We start from the raw sequence: 27,368 nt of genomic DNA, 5'->3' as shown, positions 1-27,368 counted from the left end.
TCACGGGGACGGAAATGATGGTACGACCGGTTACCCGACCTCCCGGCATGCCATTTGTTCATAGTGTTAGAATACTAAGGCTGTTATAGACAAAGATTGTTTGGGATCACCAGTTTGCCTAGTAATTAAAGCTAGATCGACTGGATCGTCAATCCGGAGACGGCGGGTTCGGTTCCCGTTCCGGTCGGGGAAATTTTCTCAACGCCCTGGGCATAGTGTATCATTGTATTTGCCTCACAATATACGAATTCATACAATGACAGGCAAAGAAAGCACTTCAACAAATAATTGTGGAAGTGCTCTAAGAACACTAAGTTGAAGAGAGGCAGGCCAAATTAGATTGCGAACGTAGAGTCATAAAGAAGAATATAGATTGTTTAATTTTTTTAGGCGTTTAGGGGATGTCAGAGGGCTCAAGAAGTAACTGATTATGCTGTTAGATCCGATGGCCTGTACTCTCAAGAAGTTTTCGGATAATCATACATTTATTGAAGTTATAGATAGGTAAAACATAAACCATGAAAAAGTCCATGAATTTAACCCTTACTTTTGAACACGTTTTAAGCAGCACTCGCTGCTTTTTTGTCCCGTAAACCAACCTTATTCTTAATTTGTATATTGCAACTGCTCTGAACACAATCAAATCTCATTTATGTAATGTTACCAAAATAGTTGTACCTAAATTGATTTTAGCTAAATGGAGACCACTGGAACGGTTTTAAAAACATAAACACATCACGGCTGAAAAACTTAAACCGTTCAACACTAAATCTTGTTTTGGGATGAGAAAAAAAGAACAGGACCCTAGAAGTGTCACAGTGAAAGATTTTTTTTTCAATGTTGGACCGGGCCTTCACAGTTTATGACCGCAGTTTGTACGGAGAACTTGAGGTGTTCAATTGACATGTACATTAGAACGCGCTGTGCATATATTTAGGCGTTAGACAATAAAGAAACAAACCTATAGGTATTTATAAATTATTTATATTACCAAAAATGCCTAAATATACATATCGACACTGATTTTTCATTTGGGCCTAACTGACTTTTTCGAGTTCTCTTCATCGATCCTCTCTTTGTGTTACCACAGAATTGAGTTTTCTAAAGATTTTTTGGTTGAAATGCGAAGAAGACGACTACATGTTGCTATAGAAACAAAAAGAATAATGATTTTGTTTGTTTTGATCAAGATATTAGCGAAAGAGAGAGTCGATGAAGAGAAATCGATCAAGTCAGTTAGGCTCTTATGAAAAATCTTTGTCGATATGCTCGGTACGTTCTAATGCGCATATCAATTGAACACCCCAAGTTCTCCATACTAACTTCGGTCATAAACTGAGTAGGCCCGGTCCAATATTTTTCAAAAATTCTTTCACTATGACACTTCTTGGGTCCCAAACCCCTTTCCTTTTTTTTTTCATCCCATAACACCAAACTTTGTAAAATTTTGTCGAGTAGTGTTGTTGAACGTAAATTTCACTGCCTTTTGATACATTGTATAATAGTACCAGGCCATAGTTTTATCCAGGCTAAATGGACGAAATTGTGTACAACAAAACGTTTGCGCTTTCTGGCAGTTTTCAGTCTTTCTACAGTTTCTCGATAGTTTGATTCATTCTAAGGCCCTTATCGTGAAAAGATGCTAAGGCTAGGTTTTCCTCACTAGTTTCAAACTCAATAGAGGTGACAATCCTTTTGATACTACTGACTGAATTACTCCCTTCGTAAACTTCACTCATTCGTGCAACATTGGGTACCCTGCTGGGTAGCCCTAACACCGAACTCATGTATATTTCAAACTTTCAATGTGGCATTCGATCGAAAACGTGTGCATTCCACATCTACAAACCGAATCAAACATTGTTCATTGAATTTAAATTCGCTTCGATTTCCCCCCGTCCACAGGAGACCTGCATAAATCAATTTTCTGTTAAATTATATGCCGTTTTCCGCCCACATGCCCACGTCTGGTCGGGCAGGTGTTTTTATTTGGCCAATCCGTTTAACGATGAATCGAAAATTTCAACTGTCACACCAAACAGAAGGGGCCGGGGAAGCATTTCATGTTTACCATTTCCTCCCTGAACACCGATTAGCCAACGGTTACCCAATTATCTCCGATGCTAAATAATATTAACTATCCGGTTTTAGCAACCATAACAAGATCGAATGTTTTTCAACATTTTCGTTCCCAACAAATCAAACTTCGATAGCTCGTAAAATCACGAAAATTACCTTCTTAAAAAGTAATAAACCATTCCCGTTGGTCTTCGCTTGCCATCGTCGAGACGTCCTCATTCATTTCTTATCCCACGGAACGATAATGGGGAGTAATAAAAGACGTTGGTATATTAGCTACTTGTTGTTTCTCTTGAAAGGACTCCACTTCTACCCTCCGAGCGGCGAGAGATAGCGGTCGTCAAAGGAAAACAACAGCAAAAAAAGGAAAATCCTTAAGGAAAACATGATCAAAGGAGCAAAAAAGCTCCATTATGAAATATAGCTGATATAGTTCGGTTCGACGGAGCTGGTAACAAGTTGAGGCGATGAGAAATCATTGATGATGTGGTAAAGGAGCTGAATCGTGGGGGCCTTGGAAATGAGCGCCGAGGAGGAAAATTAAGATAAGCACCAAGCACATTAAAAGCAAACACGCTCGGGAATGGGAAAATAACTGGGGATGGATCGCAGGGGAAATCACAAGCGCAGAGCCGAAAAAGCGAAAGCGGGAAACTCAAATAAGTAAGCGAACACGCAGACACGATGCCCTGAGCATGATAAACTTGACGAACTTCAGCGAGTTGGTAAATTTGAGTGGTTCTGTGGGGTTTCCTAACCAGATCAGAAAAATATATACCTATGTTCGGTGGCAGGAGAGCGAGATATACGAACGCTGATAAATTGGTTGCTGTCGTTCGGTATTGACGACCGGTAAAAGGTCGGTTGACCAGGGACCACCATTTGGAGAGCAAGCATATATTTCAGGTTCAAATGCGGATGAAATGGTTTTGTTGCGAAGATAAACTAAGTTTTTGGAGCAGCCTTTGTAGATCGGCTCAAACTGCAAAATGTTCATTTTTATTATATATAATTACTAAATAAATTCGTCGCTAAACTTACAAGATTTAGTTTAAACTCAATCGCACTCCAATACCTTTTTACCATCCAACTCTTTGATTACCTAAACCTAGTAATTATCAATGAAAATTAGTTCGTACATTACAGCATATCTTAGTTCTTACCTTATCATTGATTTAGAAATAATAAATTGGTTTAACTGCAGTGAATTTACTATACAAAATTGATAGATTTCTCCCTTCTTCCTATCGGATTTGTTTTTGTTTACAAATTGCTATGTCCCTACATGACTAAGCTTGAAAGCACGGCTCGGTCACCCATACATCTAATCACTCTTTTCTCATTGCAGACGTCACTGCTGCCAGTGATGCCAACAAACTCCACCCCGTAACATCGGTACCTTCATGGAGTGGGACCGATTTACCTTAAACTTTCATGCATCACTGTTTTATGGAATGGTCTGCATCGATCAGGCTTTCATTCTTTCGTTTTCATAAATTTCCTTTTGTTTCTGTCCATACACTGCCCATCCTAACTTAGATTGTACAGCTACTAATTCTCCTGATTTAGCCACTTTAGCATTGATTGGAGCGATGACATTTATATTATTCAAACCAATTAACAAACCCGGACGCTGGAGCTCGTAAGGAGCAATTGGGAGATCCTCTATTATAGAAGCTTGTGCCTTGACTTCATTTGTGTCCAGGGATTGCAAAGGTAACTGTAAGTTGTCTACTGTGCGTACATTATTAAGTGAAAACTTCTGAAGTCCATTCCTGGCTGATATTAACAGATTCATTTGTCGAGATTTCTGTTCAACACGTGTGATTCCTGATGTCCAGTCAAGTGTGAACTGCTGCTTGGTTCCCATCACGCCTAACTGATCTGCCAGGGTTTCGTCTATCAACGTCGCAGATGCGCCTTCATCTAGGAAAGCCAGTGTATCTATTGATTTTGTCCCATAATATAGTGTCACTGGTATCATGCGAAACAAAGTGGAACTGTTGGAGCTAACATTGTCACCAAGTTTCACATTTTTTCCTACCGGATGCAGTAAGGTATTGTGTTCCCCGACACAATATCGAACGTTACAGCGCAGTTTTGAGTGGCAAGGTGCGTTTCCGTGATAGTTTAGGCACACTGCGCATAGCCCCCATTCGTTAACAACTCTCATACGATGTTCAACCGACAATTCCTTAAAATGCCGACAGAATCGAAGACGGTGGTCGTTTCGTCCACACATCTTACAAGACCTTCGATGCTGATTTCTATCGTACTTAGCTTCTGGAGTGAAATGCGTGTAAACTGCCTCTTTTTCTGTGTAATTTGATCCCGATCGCTCATCATGCTCATCGTGTGCATCTCGTGCCGTTTTGTACTCAAAATGCTCCATTTCATACTCTATGCACACATTTGCTTCACACGCTTCAGATACAATACCTGATACAAATTCGTTGAATGTTTGAAGCGTTACCTTCTTTTGCTGCTTTTTGAAACGAATCCATTCCCGCTTATCGTTGGAAGGGAGCTTATCAACCAACTGTTGAACGAGGAGGGGATTCATTAAATGCTGCCGCAGGTCCGCCGCTTCCAAATGTTGACAGAGTTGATCCACAGCGTTGCCGAATGGAATGTAGCTTGCGAGTTTGTCTGACTTTGGCGCTTTCAAATTTTGCAACTGCTCAAGGTGCCATTGTAATAGCAGTTCTGGCCGCCCATAAAGCTGTTGAAGCTTACTGATTACATTAGGAACTGTTTTTGGAAACAGCAGCTGTCCTCGGACGCTCTCTAATGCTTGGCCTCTCAGACTTTCCTGCAAACGAACCAAGTTTTCAACGTTGGAATACCCGCAGGCTTCATTAGATGCTCTATAACTGCCGATAAACAACGGCCATTCTTCAAGTTTCCCGGAAAATGTTGGAAGTTTCTGAGAAATGCCATTTCGCGCTGCTAACTGCGCTTTCGTTGGGATGGCCGGAAGTCGCTCTACTGCGTACTCCGTGCTCTTTCTGCCAAACTTCCTTTTATTCCGCTTCTTCCTTTTCCGACTAACTGACTCCTTGTCGGTTTCTTCCCTTGGATCGTCCATGAATACTTCACCATCTTCTTCTTCCGAGCTGTCTTCATTCGCGGCAGAGTTTTCATAGAAATCCACGCTATGTCCTTTATCGAGTGTCCCATCGTTAATTGAAAATTCTCTTGATCCGTTTCGATTACGTTGCTTCATTTTATCCAGCTCATACTGGATTTTATCGAACCGTGCTTGGTACGATTGATGCATATTCTTCATTCGCTTCAAATGATTCTGCCTCTCCTCCAAGATTTTCTCCAACAGCCGGTTTTCCTGTCGCAATTCTTTTTCATGTAATTCACTTTCCATCTCTAGCCTTCGTTGATGAAGAATGTGTTCCACTTCCAGGCGCTTCTCCCTCAAAATACGTTCTTCCTGTATTTCCTCCAACTGAAGCTGTTTCTTCCTCGACAAAGATCTCGCTTGACTATCCAAAGTGGGACAGAGTTTGCCGTCAGATTTTACACTGAATGCATCCGTGTTGTCATCTACAGGTTTCTTCTTTTTCTTCCTCGTTCCTGTTTTCGAAGCTTGATCAACTAGATCCTTTTGATTTTGGCAATCTTCTTGTAGACAATACCATACTAGCTCCTCTCTCATTACGCCTACGCACTGATAGTGGTATCCGCTACCACAGGATGCACATTCCAGTTCCCCGTCTTGTATGACTAAACCGCAGGCTCCACAAGTTGTAGTAGCAATACTTGGATTGTCCGGCATCTTTTCGTGGGTATGGTCAGGTTAAATCTTTTTGAGTTTGTTGCGAAGATAAACTAAGTTTTTGGAGCAGCCTTTGTAGATCGGCTCAAACTGCAAAATGTTCATTTTTATTATATATAATTACTAAATAAATTCGTCGCTAAACTTACAAGATTTAGTTTAAACTCAATCGCACTCCAATACCTTTTTACCATCCAACTCTTTGATTACCTAAACCTAGTAATTATCAATGAAAATTAGTTCGTACATTACAGCATATCTTAGTTCTTACCTTATCATTGATTTAGAAATAATAAATTGGTTTAACTGCAGTGAATTTACTATACAAAATTGATAGATTTCTCCCTTCTTCCTATCGGATTTGTTTTTGTTTACAAATTGCTATGTCCCTACATGACTAAGCTTGAAAGCACGGCTCGGTCACCCATACATCTAATCACTCTTTTCTCATTGCAGACGTCACTGCTGCCAGTGATGCCAACAGGTTTGATTATTGATTTTATCGGTTAATGATGCTTTAGGCGGTTGCTCTTGTAAAGTGATGCGGTTTGGGTAGAGTGGAAAAACACAGTCGGTGTAAAGTTTTCACCCGTTATATGAACCTACAGATCAACAACATCAAAGTATAGTTTTACTGCTTTTACCATGAGAAGGTCATCATTTCGATGTGCCGCTTAAACAACTGACGGCCTTTATGATTGTTTGTGAAACCCTACAATAAGTACAAGTTTAAACGGAGTAGACAAAATTTACTCAACAAATGTAGGGTCACCCATTAACAACGTTGCTATCAAAAGATTCCACTTCTTGTGTGAAGATATCTCATTTAATACTCGACACGCCAAAAAAATCTCAAGCTTAGTATCATACGGGCGTATCTACAATGATCGATTTGTCTTCATCGATTTTCTCCTTGAATAATAACTTGGCTGGCAAATCATTTTCGGTAGTGTTTGTTGTTTTAGATGCTTCCTTCGCCAAATTACACTGAGAGATCATCCGAATATTGGTCATATTTTCCGGAATATTCCGAAGAGAAAATTGATGAAGAGAAATAGATCATTGTAGATACCTACGCCTGTATGATACTAAACGCGAGAAATGGAGAATTAATTGATTCGTATGTCTGGAGACAGGTGAGCATGTAAGTTTTATACTTCATACATTGCAGGGTTCAAATAACTTTCAAATCTCGTGACTTCGAATGCTAGGTCTTTTGACACAGAACTTCACAACTAGGTGATGTTAATAAGCTTTTTTTCAAAAGTCACAACATCCATAGCTGTCCTGGCAAACATCGCACAGTAGGATTTCTGAAGAGAAACACGTTTTACAAGAGCACTGGTGGTTTATTAGGTGGAAAAGAAACTGAGTTGCTCCCAGGGACCGAATCTATGACAAAAGGTCGAAAGACATAAGGTCGAAGGACAAAAGGTCGAAGGACAAAAGGTCGAATGGACAAAAGGTCGAATGGACAAAAGGTCGAATGGACAAAAGGTCGAATGGACAAAAGGTCGAATGGACAAAAGGTCGAATGGACAAAAGGTCGAATGGGACAGAAGGTCGAGTGGACAAAAGGTCGAATGGACAAAAGGTCGAATGGACAAAAGGTCGAATAGAACAAAAGGTATAATTGACAGTAGACAATTTGGAAGACATGATAAAGTGGTCAGTAAAACGACAATTAGCTTATATGCAGCTATTTACTACCGCATTGCAATTCGAAATAGATGCCTAGAATGATAGAAAGTAGAAGCCAATGAGCCATTTTACGAGACGTTTCGGATTAGCTGATCGCTTATTTCATGAATGAAAATTTGACAGGAGGTTGCGCCCAAGCCCGTGAGTGTTAATATCAATATCAACACTGTTGTCGTTTCGTAAACTAGACTATAGAAGGATATAAAGTAATGTTATTCATGAAAGTGAAATCCGCCGAAAATGCTTTGAAGCTCTTTGGAATGCCTCCGAAATCCCCCTTAAAACCCCAGAAACCCCATGTAACGCACCTCAGACCCTCCGAAACCCCTGAAAACGCTATGTAACGCTTCCGTAACGTTTGTGAAATCCGCCGAAAATTCTCTGAAGCTCCTTGGAATGCCTCCAAAATCTCCCTTAAACCCCCGGAAACCCCATGTAACGCACCTCAGACCCTCCGAAACCCCAGAAAACGGCATGTAACGCCTGCGTAACGTTTCTGAAATCCGCCGAAAATGCTCTGAAGCTCTTTGGAATGCCTCCAAAATCCCCCTTAAACCCCCAGAAACCCCATGTAACGCACCTCAGACCTTCCGAAACCCCTGACAACGCTATGTAACGCTTCCGTAACGTTTGTGAAATCCGCCGAAAATTCTCTGAAGCTTTTTGGAATGCCTCCAAAATCCCCCTTAAACTCCCGGAAACCCCATGTAACGCACCCCAGACCCTCCGAAACCCCATAAAACGGCATGTAACGCCTTCGTAACGTTTCTGAAATCCGCCTAAAAATGCTCGGAAGCTCTTTGGAATGCCTCCGAAATCCCCCTAATACCCCCAGAAACCCCATGTAACGCACCTCACACCCTCCGATACCCCAGAAAACGGCATGTAACGCCTTCGTAACGTTTCTGAAATCCGCCGAAAAATGCTTTCAAGCTCTTTGGAATGCCTCCAAAATCCCCCTAATACCCCCAGAAACCCCATGTAACGCACCTCAGGCCCTCCGAAACCCCCAAAAACGCCATATAACGCCTCCGTAACGTTTGTGAAATCCGCCGAAAAATGCTCTGAAGCTCTTTGGAATGCCTCCAAAATCCTATAATGAAAATAATGTACTATACAATTCACGGGCTGGGAGGTATGGCTTTCAATCTTTGGAGGAATAACTTATGAAAGCTTAAGAATCCGTTTTTGAGTTATTCTTGCAAAGACTAAACGTCATACCTCGCATCAAAATCATCAGCAGTCGAAATTCGAAGAAATTATTTATACTTATACAGTGTAATTCGTCGGAACTATCTATAAATCCAAGAGGGGATGAATCATCCCGGATGATCACTCATCACAAGTAGTATTTTTTTCTGCAGTAGAGATAGAAAGAACAGCTATTGAATTAAAGAAGGCAAAATTTCTGATTAAATTATAAGTACCTAAATAGTCGATAAATTATTCAGTAACAAAACTTAAAAGAACAGCCTATAAATTTAAGAAGGAAAAATTACTGAACAAAACATCAAACTAAATTGCCATTAAATACTACACCAACACAACTTGAAAGAATAGCCTATAAACAAAAGAAGGAAAAATTTCCTATAGAAATGTCAGTGGCTGAAATACATATGATTACTATAAAAGCACCATAATGTTTCTCTCAATGAGCAAGAACATGAACCATTCGACCTTTTGTCCCATTCGACCTTTTGTCCCATTCGACCTTTTGTCCATTCGACCTTCTGTCCCATTCGACCTTTTGTCCATTCGACCTTTTGTCCATTCGACCTTTTGTCCATTCGACCTTTTGTCCATTCGACCTTTTGTCCATTCGACCTTTTGTCCATTCGACGTTGTGTCCATTCGACCTTTTGTCCATTCGACCTTTTGTCCATTCGACCTTTTGTCCATTCGACCTTTTGTCCATTCGACCTTTTGTCCATTCGACCTTTTGTCCATTCGACCTTTTGTCCATTCGACCTTTTGTCCATTCGACCTTTTGTCCTTCGACCTTTTGTCCTTCGACCATTTGTCCTTCGACCTTCTGTCCTAAAGCCCAGGGACCAGAGCGATATTTATACCCCAACGGTTGCCATGCAGTTGTTATTTATTATGTACATAGCAACCGACATTAGCCTTATGTACTATGATGGAATTCAAATGCATCACACGATTGCTATGATTTCCAACACCCCCTCTCAATTGATTCCTTCTATTCCTAACTTATTCCTTAAAGCTACGAACGTTGGAGCGGGCAGGGACTTCGTGAGGATGTCGGCTTGCTGCTTCTGAGTCGGAACGTATACCAACTTCACCTTACCGTCGGCAACAACATTTCGGATGAAATGGTACTTCACGTCAATGTGTTTGACTCGCCTCGTTTCCTCTCGTTCAGCCATCGCAATCGCTCCTTGGTTGTCCTCATATATCGGTACCGGATACAGCAGGGCTTCCGGCTGAAGATCGGCCATTAAACCGGTCAACCATATCGTCTCACTCACGCAGGAACTCATGGCAACGTACTCGGCTTCGGTAGAAGACATTGCCACAGTAGACTGCTTCTTCGATGACCAGGCAACTGTGTTTCCGTGAACCTTCAGTAGAAAGCCAGAGACGCACTTGCGATCGGATTCATCGCTTGCGTAGTCTGCATCTGCGTAGGCAGCGACCATCGGTTCTCTTGGATTTCTTCGGTAGACTAACTCCATGTTTTTCGTTGCTTGCAGATACCGTAGGACTCGCTTGGCATGCTTCCAGTGTTCTTCACCAGCAGCATCTTGAAACCTCGCCAAGTAGCCAACGATGAAACAAAGGTCCGGTCAAGAGCCCATCATGATGTACATGAGACTACCGACCAGCTCGCGTACCTTCCATCTCCTCGCTTCAGCTGCAGTTTGGGTTCTGCTGGAGTCTTGGCGGGATTGCAGTTTTCCATGCCAAAACGAGCAATAATCTTGTCGATATGCCCCGACTGGGACAGCTTCGTCACTCCTCGATCTAGATCCCGAGTGATCTTAATGCCCAGGAAGTGGTGCAGCTCCTTCATGTCCGTCATTTCAAACTTCCGCATCAGCACATTCTTCACTCGATCGATTTCGACTTCGTTTCTGGCAGCAATCAGAAGGTCATCCACGTAAACTACGATGTACACCGTGTTGTCGCCAGAAATCCGAACATACAGGCAATAGTCATACTTCGATCGCGTAAATCCCAACGTTGTCAGGAACTCGTTCAGATAGCTGTTCCAGCACCTCAGCGACTGCTTCAGACCATAAAGCGCTCGATGTAGTAGGCAGACTTCTCCAGGACGTAGGACCACTCCCTCTGGACACTGCATGTACACCTTCTCGTTGAGCTTCCCATTCAGAAAGGCAGTCTTGACATCTAGCTGGTGAATCTTCAGTCCGTTCGTCGTTGCTACTGCCAGGAGAGTTCGGATGGTAGCTAGCCGCGCCACCGGCGCAAACGTCTCCTCGTAGTCGATGTGCTTCTTCTGTGCGTAGCCCTTAGCTACCAGCTGCGCCTTGTAACGCGTAGGACGTCCGTCAGCATCGGTCTTCACGTTGAACACCCACTTGCATGGTACGGGCTGTACCTCGGCGGGACATCGAACCACGGTCCATGTGCGGTTTTTCTGCAACGCTGCCAGCTCTTCATCGATCGCTTGCCTCCACTCAGGCTCGTGCGGATGACCATCGACATCGGAATAACGTTCGGGAACCTGTATGGAATTAACACCAGCAGAAAGCGCTCTATACGGAATAAAATCAGAAAACCAACCTGGTCTCCTGCACTCCCGACCACTAGACCTCGGAACATCATCACGTGGTGCGTTCCTTTCTGATTGTGGCGGGAGTGCGGTTGCGCCTTCCTCGTTGTCGTCCTCCTCTCCAGCAGTGGAATAACCACAGGAGACATGGTCGTCATCCTGAGCATTGTCGTCAGGTCCAGCATCTTCATTTTCCCCCTCTTGCTCAGGGACCGGTGATACTTCCTCCGGAATAACCAGTCGACGATCGATGTCTTCACTTGGTGACTTGAATGGAAATGCTGCCTCATTGCAGCGGACATCACGGGCCACGAACATTTTCCGGGAATCTTGATCCCAGAGGCGATATCCAGCCGGTGCGTACCCGACAAATACACATTTCCGTCCGGTTGGGTCCAGCTTACCTCTCTTCTGTTTCGGTATCCAGGAAAACGCTTGGCATCCGAACACTCTCAGCTTGGTGACATCCGGCTTCTCTCCGTGCCATCGTTCCGCAGGCATTTGGTTTCCCTTGATTGCTTCAGTCGGACTTCTGTTGGCAACGTAGACAGCATTCAGGATCGCTTCTCCCCAAAGGTACTTCGGTGCACCCGACTCCGTCAGCATTGCTCGCATTTTCTCCACTATGGTGCGGTTAAAGCGTTCCGCCACACCATTATGCTGCGGGGTGTACCCGACCGTTGACTCCACTTGGATTCCTTTTTCCTCGTAGTAGGCGAGTTGCTGATTTGAAAAATACTCACGTCCAAGATCACACCGCAAGCTTGCTATTTTTGTTCCAAATTTAGCCGTCGCCATCGCTTCGTAGACCTTGAAATAATCGAATACCTGATCTTTCCTTTTCAGCAGGTAAACGACTCCGAAGTGCGTGTAATCGTCTACGAACGACAGGAAATAGCGATAACTGTCCGCCGTCGTTGGTGTGATTTGTCCACACACGTCCGTGTGCACACGCTCCAATGGCCTTCGAGTCTGCGGTCTCGTTCCGTTGAATGGCAGCTTCACCATGTTGCTTTCTGCGCATGTGTCACAAAACTTTGCGTAACCATGGATACCGTCCAGTCCTGTCACCATCTTGGAATTTTTCAATTTGAGCACATTCTTGAAGCTGAGATGCGCATACCGCTTGTGCCACAGCCCCAGGTCCGGAGTGCTATCCGCCGCCAACGCCGTTCCATTGGGTAGCCGGTTCATCCGCAGGTAAAAAAGATTACCTTTCGCTCTCGCCACACCGATAGTATCGCCGTCCTTCGTCAGAACGGCACAATCCGGCTTGAATTCGACGTGCACACCCGCTTTCAGTAGCCGCGCCAACGACAGCAGGTTATACTTCAGCTGCTTGACAAGCAACACGTGGCTCGCTGCACTCGTACCGGAATCTCGTCCAGAACGCTTTTGCTCCTCCGCTAGAAGGCGTGCTTTGACAGTCCCGAGGTTTAATTGTTGATCGTCCAAATTTTCCATCGCCGTGGTAACCACATCGTAACTAGGTGGCAACGAAATAAACAACTGGCTCACCATGTCGAGCTCCGTCACCGTGGCACCGGCATCCCTCAGCTGTCGTCCCAGCTCATCGAACCGACGGAAATGGTCCGCCAGTGGTGTTCCTTCCTCCATTCGCAGCAACGCCATCGACCGCCGGATGTACGTCTGGGCAGCAAAACCTTTTTTCGCGAAGGTATTTGCCAACGACGACCACATCGCTTTCGCGGTTTGCTTGTCGCGAATATACTCCAGGTGGCTGTCCGCAATGTACGCCACCAGCAGCGCTTTCGCCTTCTCGTTCTTCTCCAGAAACGCCACCTTCGCAGCGCCTTCCTCCGGGGGGTCGTTCGTGATGGCTTCCTTCACTCCGTGCGCCGAAAGCTGAGTCTCCACTCGAAACTTCCACGTGTCGTAGCCTTCGCCGGCAAACTGCACGATTCCTGCCTTCTTCGCACTGGACATCCTGATTTCTGGAACGGGCTTGAGAATTTTTCACTTTTTGCTCTTAGGTCGGCGTGACTGGGCCAATAACCTGAAGAGAAACACGTTTTACAAGAGCACTGGTGGTTTCTTAGGTGGAAAAGAAACTGAGTTGCTCCCAGGGACCAGAGCGATATTTATACCCCAACGGTTGCCATGCAGTTGTTGTTTATTATGTACATAGCAATCGACATTAGCCTTATGTACTATGATGGAATTCAAATGCATCACACGATTGCTATGATTTCCAACAATTTCCTATAAGGTGTAGCCACGCACTTAACAATCACCGTAAATTCTCGGCTATCTTGCAACAAATTCTGTACATTTTCGGTATGTGAAAAGCTCGGCGTGGTACATAGACAATGCAGATCTAATGAAGCCACAAGTCTCTCTCCAGTATCTCCTATCTCTACCTCCTCGTCCGCTGGGCCGCGAGCAACCTTAGAGGAGATCGGCTAACCAACCAACCTGAGACATTTAGTACTTGGCTGACAGAGAAGGGGGGTTTGTTTCACCAAGCCTGAGCGTTTGTTCTCCAGGTGAGCAGTGACTCACAATAGCGCTAGGGAGGGCTGATCAACGACGGCCGATAAAGAACTTTAAGCTCAACTGTGCACGATAGTCTTTCGGAAAGTTAAGCGGCTAGTGCCCGGCCTTGCGAGTCAATTGTAAAGCGCAATTGCAACGGAAAATCAGCAACAAAGTTATACGAACATAGACAAATGCAACGAAAGAAGACGATTAGAAACTCGGCACTTTCTTTCTTCTTCTTCTTCCTCTTCTTCTTCTTCTTCTTCTTCTTTTCTATATGGCTCTACGTTCCCACTGGAACTTGGCCTGCCTCGTTCAACTTATTGTTGTTTGAGAATTTCCACAGTTATTGAAGGGCTTTCTTTGCCTGCCATTGCATGAATTTGTGTATTGTGAGGCAAGGACAATGATACACTATGCCCAGGGAGTCGAGAAAATTTTCCCGACTGGAACGGGAATTGAACCCGCCGTCTCAGGATTGACGATCCATAGCCTTAACCACTAGACTAACTGGAGACCCCAAACTCGACACGTGGAATTGATGATCTCTCGACTTTATCGAAAGCACCCACCCCAGGTAACATTGTTTATTTCAATAGACTAGAAGAGGTTCTTACAACCATCATAAAACCAAAATAAAAGGTAAAACGTTTTATGACTGTTTTCAAAAGCTCTACAAGACTAATTGGTCATCAAAATGTTACTTATAACATACTTTCCGATCTACAGAAGGACAGCAGGTACGGCATCGTAGCGCTGCAAGAGGTATGTTGGACAGGTACCATGCTGCGACATGGTGAACCTCTCACGAGTTGGAAATCAGCTTTCATCGTGGTGCTGTATAAAATGCTGGATGATGAGGCGCATGAAAAGTAAGTGGTCGGTCTACGAAAGAATATGCAGGTTTAGGATCAAGGGCCGATTGTTCAACTTTAGTCTAATCAGCATACAAGGCCCTCACTCCAGAAGGAGTATACCTACATTAGGCACAAAAAACGATAGGCACAAGGACATTTGGCATAAGAACGTAAGGCATAAAGTACGTAAGGCATTAGACATTAGAGACGTTAGGCATACTCAACGTTAGACATAAGCTCTTAAAGAATGACAAATTATACCCATCGTCCATTATGCTTAACGCCCATGATGCCAGTCGTCCAGGTCCAAAGTGCCTATCGTACTTATGCCTAACGTCACGGATCTGAATCTTCGTCATGAAAAGTGGTGCTCGTTTGATTGCTGAACACTAGCGAATCTAATGGTGGAAGTCAAGCTTTTCTGAATAATGAGCACAAGGCAGCAGCGGAGCACGCGTTGATGATTTTCTATTACAGGTCGGACTCGATTATCCGGGGGTTCAATTAACCGGGGGCCCGATTATCCGGGGCTCGATTATCCGGGAAAAATGGCTCGATTATCCGGGGAAAACTTTGTTTTTGCTTTGTTTACAAGTTTTTAGATTACAGTATGTCAAAAAATGTGATAAACATCAAATACAACACCTGTAAATAAGATTTAGCCTATTTGAAAATTGTTTTTATTATTTCACATTTTTCAGCTAAAATTTCATTTTCAAAAACCATGCTTGTAATAATACCAGACGTTAAGTTTCGGCACTACAACGCCATTTATGTTAGCTTTTATGTTTAAGGTACAGTTTTTGATTGAAGAACATCAAAAATAAAAGAAAAGAAGCATGGCTCGATTATCCGGGTGATTCGATTATCCGGGGTGAAATAATTGTGGGGTCACCCGGATAATCGAGTCCGACCTGTACTACAATGGAAATTCATTCCAATTTAGTTCTCTGAGTGAAAATTGCTCGGCTTCCACCTCGTTTAGATAGCTCAGAGTTAGAGATTCAGACCGACAATTAGAAAGTACGGCACTCACCAGGTGATAAACGAAAACGACCAACGACTCATCGATTTCGCTGCCCTCAAGAATTCGTAGTAATTCTTAGCACATCCTTCTAACACACCTTGCCTTATCAGCACACCTAGAAATCAGCACAGCAAACGGAGTCACAAAACAACCAAGTTCTGATTGATGAACGAAACGTTTCCAAAATTGTCAGCGGTAGGACCTATCGTGGCGCTAACGTTGACCACTAGGGTAGTGGACGTATTTTGGCACGGGGCAAGTATTTTAGCCCCCCTTGGGAATTTTATTACACTTATCGTATAATCTCTACAAAATCTTAGCAAATTATTATTGGAACTTCCCAAGGTGGGCTAAAATATTTGCCCCGGGCCAAAATACGTCCACGACCCAACTTGTTGATGGTAAAGCTACCCCCAAAACACTACGTCATCAATAATGTATGGCATTGGTTGTACCACCACATTATAGCCAAAACTGACTGAAGAAAACGAATGTTGCTTCTTCATACACGATCGGAGCTAGATGGTCCGGGGTGCCCACATTAGTTGATCCAGACTTCAGCCTATCGTTTCTGACTCAGTCAGTCGAAATCACGAAGACTGATATGTCGCACGGCATGTTTAGGTTGAAAACCAGAAGTGTCCCCAATGAGGCCCCGCGGAACCTGTCACGGGGATCCGGATGGGTCAACTTTTTCAAATCTGGTTATCGCAGTTGTATTTCACTGTTTGCAATAAAAATTTCGCTGAAAATCGATGGTTCAAACACAATAACACACGAAATAATCACTTTCAGCCATTTTGGCAACCCCCTGACCCCAGCACAATCCGGAATATCCTCGGAATGGTTCCAAATATTGCATGGCCACTTGAGTGTAATAAACTAGCACCAATTGATGATCGATTGAAGGCGACTTAAAAAAACGAATGAAAATTGACGAAATGTCAGCATTTTGAAAATGAGTTGTTGGGGGTCGGGTACGTGAAGGTTAAAATTGTTGTCATAAGAGCACCTTCAGGTACGTTGAAACAAATGGTACAACGAGAAATGCAGAACAATATTGGTGGTAATAATCGCAGCATGATGCAGCATGGAATCAGGCAAAATGTAGATCGTTACAATCGAAGCCTGTGAAGTGAAGTGTGAGCGAATGTAACTGCTGTGCGGTTCATAAGCAGCGTGAAAGATCCATCAGATGCTCAACGCATTCCGAAGCAACATCGAGTAGCGCGCCGAAATGTACAGGGATAAGGTCGAGGAGATCCGCTTGACGAATGGATGTAATATTCTTAAAAGGTGGAAGTAGAACTCCATGAACACCTGAACGACGCAGAGAATGTAGGCACGGTGGATCGAGGTAACGGAGGGAATTACCTTGTCAGTGCAACAGAGGACAGAAATGAGCAAACTACCACGCTGAGGGAAGTTAGAAACTTGCACCGTTTGATAGTCAGGATCTGGATAGCTAAACAGCTAGCGGCGCAGTGGAAGGAACGGGTAATCGGCACCATTCGCAAGAAAGGTGGCCATTTGGAATGTGATAGCTAAGTGGGCAATCTCAAAATCGAATGTCGCCAACATCCAAGATCATCTTCCGTCGTCTGTCGAGAGCGAGCCAGATCTTCACCATACTGCAAATCCCTTACAAATTCCGTGAATGCCAGGTCCCGACGTATCACATCTTCATCGATTTCAAGGCAGCATACTCTCGATAGTATGGATCGTATAGAAAGTCATAGATGGGAACAGCTTTCATGAAAAGCTGAGCAGACAGATCAGAACACCGATGAATGGTTTTGAGTGAACTATCCCGATCATTCGGATGTCATAGAGGATTACGACAAAATGACGGACTCTTACGGCTACTGTCCAACATCGCCCAAGAAGGTGTAATACGCTGGGCGTACGATTTTCAGGAATTCTAATCAATATTAACTGATTTCAACATTGTATGCACTGTGCCAGCAAAGCTTCGGAAAGTTTAAACTAACATAATAAGCAAGTAGAGTGCATCGAGCAACTAAAAAATTCATAACATCACCCCCAGCTTGACCGGACCCATTTCAAAGTGACGTGTGAACTCACAGAGCCCACTTATGATGGCTGCAGCTTCGAGTCTTGCGCTCCGACTGGCAGGAGAAAGTTTATAATTCATTCTGATTTTAATTTAATTTAGTTTCGTTGCAATTGAACTTGGAGCTCAGTCAGTTCTCTATGGCAACGAAAGCCACTCTCGTTCCTCATTCTGCATTGCAACTAACTGCTTTTTAAATAAAATTAATTTAAAACAGAAAACTTCGGTCCTAAAAAGTTGAATATTTATTTCTGCGAAAGAAATTAGTCCGCCTTTCGCCAGCATTCGTCGTTGTTTTCGTACTTTTCTTCTGCTGCGTTTTTTTTTTTGCATTGCTTGGGAAAATGTCTGGCTTTTACCGGAGGAAATGAAGTTACCTATTTTTTCTGCACTTTCCCGAAGTCAATCTCGACCGTTCATATATAAAAAAAGACGTTAGCACACCAACACCGGTATAATATTTCCATTCTAATTGGACAATGGTTTTTTTTTAAATGCGACTAATGAGGGTACACGCAGAATTGTAATTGAAAAGTAGGTTAAATGAAAACAGCGTTATAGCAGTAAGATAAAGCAACAGAGTCAAAGTTATTGACTGCTAATAATGTCTTGACAGCAAATAACAATAATAAATCAAACCCACGCAGGTTAAAGCAAAAGGAAGGAGCACAACAACTAATCCGATAGGGATGATAGCGCAGATCAACTCAAGATGGATCCGGATTCTCTGCTCTGGCTAATAGTCAAGATCCAAAAATAAAAACATCCAACGCGCTTAATAAACAGGAAGTTCTACCAGAAGCTCAACACATCTTGTAAAGGATTCGTGTCGCGAGGCGAAATGTACCGAGGTAATGACGAAGAACTAACGTCATGTGATGGGAAGGTGGAAGCAGCACTTCTATAAACACCTGGATAGAGTATTCGGGTATAGCAGTAGTATCTTAATGGAACCAATCACGATCAGTGCAGGTGCGGTAGAGTATCCTTGATTTGTCATTCGTCGTTGCCCATTGTCGCATTCAGTTCTTTGTTGTGGGGAATGTGCTAAAAGTTGCTGCTTTCCAAAGGGGCTTGTTAGGCTTGCTGTGGAGCGGACAACCGAGCGTTAAGTGTTGATTAACAAAAATTCCTTAACCTCCCCAATGCATCATGTTGGGTACAGCTCGCTGACGTAGTGTACGGTTGGGGTAAAAAATGACCCTAAAGAAGCACACTCAGAAAACACAATCTATTTAGTGTTCAATTATATTATTGCCAACCTCTGAATCAGACCCATCCAATAGAACTTATTCACCGTTTGGTACAACGAATACTATTCCACCACAACTGGCTCGAGCTCCACACGGCGGAAGTTCTGGAAAGCTTCATTGAATTAGATTTGCGCCTGTTAGCGAGAATGCTGCTAAATAAAGAAACGAGCAAATCAAGAAATATGTTAAGTACTTCTGGTTAAGTTCATTAGAACATTTCTTCGAGTTGGGAGTATTTTTTCTTGTGTATGTGAATTGGCCATGTCCTTTTTTTGCCTGCCGTCTTGCCGCTCTTGTGCTTTCTGCTACAACAACCGGATGGTGGTAATGATGCCGGGACGACAACCACGCCAGAGGAAGTTGGTACCCACTGTGGTACCAGCATTTAGAAAGGACCACGAAGACGACAAAAACAGCAGGGCCAGTAGCCGACAATCGTGGCTTGAAAAATGGCAGATGGAAGCGGTAAACATAATGCGAACGTGTGTATGGCACCACGTCGTGTGATGGTTTCGCCTTCTGGTGGAGACATTTTTTTCCTGTGCTCTGGAGCCCGGTGGGAACCACATTTAGTTTGGTAGTTCTCGGACAGGCCGCAGCAAGTATGGAATAATCAAGTCAAGGAGCTGTAGAATGAAACATTTTATTTTAATTTTAAAAACATGTAGGAAATATCTAAAAGGAGAAACAGTTTTTGGATTTTTTAGTTGACCCAATTTAAACCATCTACTGTGAACATTTATTCGTCAACCTCAATAATGCGGACCAGATCAGGGACAAAAAACGACTCGGACTACGCCGCTGACAAACACAGCCAACCTGCCGGCCCACAACCAATTCCAGCACAGCTGGAGAGTAAAATGTGTGAGTGGTGAGGGAGCGCAAAGTGAGATTTATGGGATAGTGACGTTTTAGCTGGATACGGGTAAATTTGAATAAAACGAAAATAAATATGAATGGGATAAAAGGCTGCAGTTATATGAAGGGCGTCTCCCACCGGCAGCGGTGTTGGTTGTTTGGTGTATGAACCCAACCAACATGCTGAAGGCAAAAAAAAATGCGCCGGAAATTAGTTTTTATGTGTGCCGAAGGTGAATGCTGCTTGCCACTTTGTAAATGCGGTTAGCAGGTAGCCTGGTGGAAGTTGTTTTCTGCAAGAATTGACTTTCGTCAAACTGGCCGGTACATTGCGACACATTGACTAAAGAAGCCCAGTTGACCTCAACTTGTTTCCCGATCTTAGTAAAAGGAAGGGAAACTTGGATGTTTGTGAACGAAATTTGGCATTTCTTTATCGGCCATAGAGTAACTCTCGCTGAGATCGGCCTACTATTTACACTTAGTCTTTAAAAATATTTTGGGTGGTGAATTTCTGAAAGCTTTCACCAAAAAGTAAGGAAAATGCATTTTATTCATCAAATTGACGGACCCCCGTTAGTTAGAGCCACAGCCATTTTTACGGACCCCTTGATTTCGGTCAATTGTTGGCACATTTAAACCGTTATAACTCGAAAGTTGCTTCAGAAACAACCTCAAAACGAAATGTTGTTGAAAAGAGGAAAGATAAAGTTGGGTCGGCTATATTGATTTCAGTCACCATCTTGAATTTATATACCAACATTTTTTTTTCACCATGTTGGCAACCACTGATTTTCAAAGTTTTTGCGTCAATCGAAAGCTGGGGATTTTTTAAACAACATATCAAAAAATTGGAGATGTCTTTTCTCCTATCAACAGTTATCTGCCGATTTGTGAATCATGTCACTTTTGCGCACTGGACCAGGTGCCGGTTGTTTACATAAATGCAGTGTTTTTTCACAGTGTTTACGAACACTTATTTAAAATCTGAATCCATTTATGGAAAGCTGAAAGTTCCAGCTTTTCAAAACAATAAATCATTGAGAAACAGTTGAAAACGGGAGCTCACCTCCGATTTTCTCAAATTTTGCTCTAGGTGTCTTACATGCAGGCGTAAACTCTGCCGGTGTGCATAGAAATGTATGGAGAAAACGTGGCTTGATTTACAAAACTGCAGAGAACTTTTGATAGGAAAAAAGACATCCCTATTTTTTTAATATGTTGTGTATAAATGTCCTAGCGTTCAACAGATGCGAACATTTTCAGGACAGACTTGTTATAATCCCAAAATGGCCGACTTTGGCACCTACTCACGATTTCGAGGGCACAAATCTCTTCGTAAACATAAACAGCGCACCTTTTCTTCTTGTTTTAAGCTTCCTACAAGTGAGCAAGAACAGAATAATATCACACACTGTTGTGTGAAGCTTGCTTCTTAAGATTTGTGCATTTTAAGCTCTGATGCGCTGTTGAAGCGGGATTTCAAGATGTTTGTCCTTAAGAATCGATGGTTGTCAACATGGTGAAAAAGGTTTTGTTATATAATTTCAAGATGGCGGTTAAACTCAATATGGCCGACCCTACTTTTTATAACTGCAAAACGTACTTCTATGTTTCCTCTTTTCAGCAACTTTTTGAGGTGATTTCTGGAGAAACTGTCGAGTTATAACGGATAAAATGTGCCAACAATTGAGTTTTTAAATTTAAAAAAATGTGTTGTTTTTTTTTTTATTTCATTCAAAAGAGCACCTTTTTCTGAGCCACCATGATTTTTTTCAGATTTTTAGAACTTTGTTTTGATACCTAAAATCAATTTCAAAGAGTGGGTGGGTGTGGGAGGTTGGAGGGTTGGGTGATAAACCCTCCTCTTTACCCCAGTTTCATATACTTGATGCGCCTCCGCCTTTTATGCCAAAAACCCCTTTACGCCTTTTCTGTGCACGGCCCTGCACCTTGGAGTCAGTTTCTTGCTCATTGCTCACGCCCACCGCAGGGATTGCCGGCATGCACAGTGCGGTGCGTAAAAGCCTATGCTTCACACAATCTCAAGTGGTTGTCTCCCGTTTTTTGCCGAGAGACAGAGACGTATGACTGAGAGCTTTCGTAACTGTGCGAGAGACAAATCGCAGCACTAGCTCTACGGCGCAGGGAGTAGTGCACCGTGCTTGGGACTGTGCTTGTCAACAAATAAACAAAATCTTAATAAATCAATTAGAGAATTTGTGTTTTCGCAAAGTACAGGTGATGGGTTGTTTGAATCGAAATTTCCCCAATCATGCGTGGTGTCAGGCAAAGTGCAACGCACAGAGACAAGCACAGAGAGAGTACATACGACAGAACATGAGAGACAGGAGATCTCCAGCGCACGGCAAAGTAAGTGGGCAACACACAACCGATTGCACGTACTCGCCTCCTTCTGGTTTGTTATGTGCTGTCTCGCAGCAGCGTGTGAGGCGCGCAAAGAGTTTTGAGTCACACCCCATTAATGCACCCATGCTGCGCTTATGTAGTGGGAACCTATTAATGAGAGGATAATTGTAGCCAGATTCAGAACACGGGTTCGAAATCTTACCATGATCCAATGGTCAACCGATGCTGCTGATATAAGTGAACTTTCACAGCCAACTGAATGCTGTTGTGGACAAGATTTCGAAAGGTGATATCAAGATCCTCATGGGCGACTCAATGACATGGAGATCCCTCAATGCTCTTTCCTCATTGACCATTGCACAAAGTGACATGGGTTTCCTATGATGGCGTCACGGAAAATTCAATACACCACATCTGCACCAGCCGACAATGAAGACGGAGCCTTCTTCATGTGCGGAACAAACGTAGTGCCGACATTGCGTCCGATCATTATCTCCTAATCGACGAGATCCGGCTGAGCATTGCGAGGATCCATCGACATGAAGAGAAAATCGGGCGCTGGTTCAACATACGCCGACTGGAAGACGCTGCGTTGAAAAGTGCCTTCGTCGAGAAGCTGGAGAACCGTGCTGCGGATACTCTGGAAGGTGGAAGCGTAAAAGCGTAGAATAGAACGCCATCAAGAACGCCTTCATCGCCACCGGCGAGAATGATTTGGGTGAGCTATGCACCCAGAGAAATCAGTGGATCACAGATTGATACCTTCTTACGATGCTCGTGAAAGACAGCTGTTGACCGACCCGGGTGACCGGCTGAAACGCTGGTTCGAGCACTTTGGAAATCTTTTTCGACTGTTGGCCACGCCACCAACACCTCAGAATGATCCGCAAAGAATTCGACGTATTACCCGTGTCAACACCAAAGCTCCATCTTCGCAGGAGATAGAAACAGCCATCCATAGCATGAAATCGAACAGGGCCCCGGGGGTCGATTGCATATTAGCCAAGATGCTCAAAGCTGACCCCGTAGTATCTGCACAACTACTGCTCAATTATTCAGCAAGATATAGGGAACCATGATCTTTCCGGCCGACTGGATGCAAGGCGTCTTAGTAAAGGATGTGCCCAAAAAGGGTGGCCTGATTGTATGCGATGATTGGCGGGTTATCATGTTGCTGTGCATCGTTCTCAAAGTCTTCTGCAAAGTGATCTTTAACCGGATGCAGGAGAGGATTGACGCAACTCTCCGGCGGCAGCAAGCAGGATTCCGTGCCGGACATTCCTGTGAGGACCATATTGTCACGCGCCGTATCATCTTGGAGAAAACCAATGAATTCCAAGAATCTCTCTACCTGGTGATTACAAAAAAGCTTTTGACCGTCTCAATCACAAAACCTGTGTGGAGCCTTAAGGCGCAAGGTGTCCCTGAGAAAATCATTGGCCTCGTTGAAGCACAGTACAGGGCATTTTCGTCTGGTCCAATCCCATCCTGATCGTTGCTGGAGTGAGGTAAGGATGTATACTATCACCGCTACTGTTCCTCATCGTAATCGATAAGATCCTGGTAAGTGTGATTGATCGTGAACCAAATCGTGTGGCATCCCATTAGCATGGAGCACCTAAAAGACTTCCAACTGGCTGATGACGTTGTTCTCCTAGCTCAACGGCGCTCTGATATGCAGATTAAACTCGATGATCTTGCCGATCGCTCCTCGGCGGCAGGTCTTACCATCAACCCAGGCCCAAATCGTTGGATGGAAACACGGTCAACCCTTGCTTCACGGTAGCTGGGCAAGCAATGGAGAATGTTGAAAGCTTCCAATATCTTGGCAGCCAAATGGCGGCCGATGGTGGCACCAAGATCGACATGCGAGCTTAAGAAATGTATGGAAAAACAATGAGATTAGTCGATGCACCAACATCCGAATTGGCCACAGGTCAAGGCAAGGGCGGGCAATCGCTCAGGATGGAGATATTTCAATCCGGCTCTTTGCACCACCATGGGTGCTCAGGACTGAAAGTAAGTAAGTAATGCAATGTACGGAAGGTTTCAGTTGGTTTCAGGAACTAAGAATTTGTAAGTGCATTTGATAACCGGGTTATTTGGCTGAATGTCGTTTGGCCGAAAGAGGCATTATGAACTTAAGTGAACGTGAAACTGTTCTTCACATTACTCGAAAGAGCTGCCTATGATTTAAAGATGGATCAATGTTGACACCCATTTCAGGGATGCTCCAAAGGGTTTGCAGATTTCAAAAAAAATTGGAACTTTTAAAAGGCGTTTTATTGGGTTTCAAGGGCATACAAAATAAAATAGGGATTTCAAAAGGGTTTCAGTTGAAGTTTTTGAGGCTTCAGGGTCATTTCAAGGCATTTTAGAAGCGTTTCAAGATGTTTACAATAGGAACCCCCCTCAAATGCCCCTGGATTTTCTTAAAGGCCCCTGCAACCCCTTGGAACACCCATGAGGCCCCCTGGAACCCCCTAATACATTCAGATATCCACTGAACCTCCCCTGAAATGCTTCTGAGACTTCTAGAACTTCCTGGAATTATCTGGAATTAGCCAAAGGTCAAAAAAATAGATATTATTGATGATTGGCTGCAAGAATGTCAAATACTTTCTCGAAATTCTTTTAAACATAATTCGACCAAACGGCATTCTGCCAAACTAGCCATTCGACCATTCAGCGTGCGACAAAACGACATTTGACCAAACGACATTCAGAAAAATGGCCCGACACCCATTTCAGGGACGCTTTAAGGGGTTTGCAGGTGCGTTTCAAAGAATATCTGGAGCCTTTAAAAGGCGTACTATTCCAAGAAACAGGGACATTCAAAATGAATCAAGGGGATTTCATTTCAGTGGAAATATGGATGCTTCAGAGTCGTTTCGAGGCATTCCAGGGGCCATTTAAGGCTTTTAAGGGGTTCCAAAAGAGTTTCTGGAGAAACCCCGCTGAAATGCCCCTGGGTTCCCTTAGAACGCCCCTGAGATCCTCTGGAACTTTCTGAGACCATCATAGACCCCCAAAAACACACCTGATACGCTCCTGAGACTTTTGGAAACTCCTGCAACTCTATGGGACGCGTTTAAACCCTCTGTAATTCCCCTGAGAATCACTGGAACACTTCTGAGATCCCCCGAAGTGCCCTTGAGATTCAGCGAACCCTCTGGAACCTCCTGAAAAGCCCCTAAGATCACCAGAAGCACTTTTGAAGCCTCCTGGTACCCTTTGAAATTACATTGAAACGCCCCTGAAACCACCTGGTATCCCCTGAAGCCCCCTGGTACGCCTCTAGAACCTTCTGAAACGCCCCTTATTTCATGTTGATAATATCTCTGATTACATGTAGAAAATCTCATCTAATCATTATAATAGCCGCTTTGAGCGCTCCCCATCTTTCTTTACTATTTACCTTTTATTAGTTCGCTTCCGATCAAAACTGCGAACAGCAACCAGGCTTGACAGAAACTCCCTCGCGAGAAAATGAGGAAGCGATTTTGGCGATTTTCTGAGGAGTGAAAATAAAACTCAGAAATCACAACGCAAATCCTCAACATTTAAACCGTTATAACTCGAAAGTTGCTTCAGAAACAACCTCAAAACGAAATGTTGTTGAAAAGAGGAAAGATAAAGTTGGGTCGGCTATATTGATTTCAGTCACCATCTTGAATTTATATACCAACATTTTTTTTTCACCATGTTGGCAACCACTGATTTTCAAAGTTTTTGCGTCAATCGAAAGCTGGGGATTTTTTAAACAACATATCAAAAAATTGGAGATGTCTTTTCTCCTATCAACAGTTATCTGCCGATTTGTGAATCATGTCACTTTTGCGCACTGGACCAGGTGCCGGTTGTTTACATAAATGCAGTGTTTTTTCACAGTGTTTACGAACACTTATTTAAAATCTGAATCCATTTATGGAAAGCTGAAAGTTCCAGCTTTTCAAAACAATAAATCATTGAGAAACAGTTGAAAACGGGAGCTCACCTCCGATTTTCTCAAATTTTGCTCTAGGTGTCTTACATGCAGGCGTAAACTCTGCCGGTGTGCATAGAAATGTATGGAGAAAACGTGGCTTGATTTACAAAACTGCAGAGAACTTTTGATAGGAAAAAAGACATCCCTATTTTTTTAATATGTTGTGTATAAATGTCCTAGCGTTCAACAGATGCGAACATTTTCAGGACAGACTTGTTATAATCCCAAAATGGCCGACTTTGGCACCTACTCACGATTTCGAGGGCACAAATCTCTTCGTAAACATAAACAGCGCACCTTTTCTTCTTGTTTTAAGCTTCCTACAAGTGAGCAAGAACAGAATAATATCACACACTGTTGTGTGAAGCTTGCTTCTTAAGATTTGTGCATTTTAAGCTCTGATGCGCTGTTGAAGCGGGATTTCAAGATGTTTGTCCTTAAGAATCGATGGTTGTCAACATGGTGAAAAAGGTTTTGTTATATAATTTCAAGATGGCGGTTAAACTCAATATGGCCGACCCTACTTTTTATAACTGCAAAACGTACTTCTATGTTTCCTCTTTTCAGCAACTTTTTGAGGTGATTTCTGGAGAAACTGTCGAGTTATAACGGATAAAATGTGCCAACAATTGAGTTTTTAAATTTAAAAAAATGTGTTGTTTTTTTTTTTATTTCATTCAAAAGAGCACCTTTTTCTGAGCCACCATGATTTTTTTCAGATTTTTAGAACTTTGTTTTGATACCTAAAATCAATTTCAAAGAGTGGGTGGGTGTGGGAGGTTGGAGGGTTGGGTGATAAACCCTCCTCTTTACCCCAGTTTCATATACTTGATGCGCCTCCGCCTTTTATGCCAAAAACCCCTTTACGCCTTTTCTGTGCACGGCCCTGCACCTTGGAGTCAGTTTCTTGCTCATTGCTCACGCCCACCGCAGGGATTGCCGGCATGCACAGTGCGGTGCGTAAAAGCCTATGCTTCACACAATCTCAAGTGGTTGTCTCCCGTTTTTTGCCGAGAGACAGAGACGTATGACTGAGAGCTTTCGTAACTGTGCGAGAGACAAATCGCAGCACTAGCTCTACGGCGCAGGGAGTAGTGCACCGTGCTTGGGACTGT

General features: G+C 43.4%; 2 protein-coding genes across 10 annotated transcripts in view; both read right to left on the bottom strand.

The window, feature by feature from the left end:
- The window catches only part of LOC115257156 (uncharacterized), a 771,557-nt gene that overhangs the window by 349,215 nt on the left and 394,974 nt on the right, over positions 1 to 27,368 (bottom strand). The window lies entirely within an intron of this gene.
- LOC134285397 (uncharacterized) lies at positions 2,990 to 6,327 on the bottom strand. 4 transcript variants are annotated; one of them, XM_062846033.1, is made up of 3 exons: positions 6,141 to 6,327; positions 6,019 to 6,085; positions 2,990 to 5,959 (listed from the first exon to the last, which is right to left on the bottom strand). In XM_062846033.1, exon 3 carries the CDS (start codon positions 5,867 to 5,869, stop codon positions 3,548 to 3,550), a length of 2,322 nt encoding a protein of 773 aa, XP_062702017.1. In that variant the 5' UTR covers positions 5,870 to 5,959; positions 6,019 to 6,085; positions 6,141 to 6,327; the 3' UTR covers positions 2,990 to 3,547. The 4 variants fall into 4 exon arrangements, 3 of the variants coding, with proteins under 3 accessions (XP_062702017.1, XP_062702016.1, XP_062702014.1); XR_009996342.1 differs by having other exon boundaries at positions 2,990 to 3,187; positions 3,243 to 6,326; XM_062846032.1 differs by having other exon boundaries at positions 6,019 to 6,327.

Source organism: Aedes albopictus, chromosome 1, assembly GCF_035046485.1.
Source record: "Aedes albopictus strain Foshan chromosome 1, AalbF5, whole genome shotgun sequence".
Classification (NCBI taxonomy): Eukaryota; Metazoa; Arthropoda; class Insecta; order Diptera; family Culicidae; genus Aedes; species Aedes albopictus.
The sequence above is the reverse complement of the archived record's forward strand: the minus strand, read 5'-3'. Positions and strand labels throughout refer to the sequence as shown.

Bases quoted from the DNA above. Each gene is read 5' to 3' on its own strand.
- LOC134285397 (XM_062846032.1), bottom strand. From the start codon at position 5,869: ATGCCGGACAATCCAAGTATTGCTACTACAACTTGTGGAGCCTGCGGT.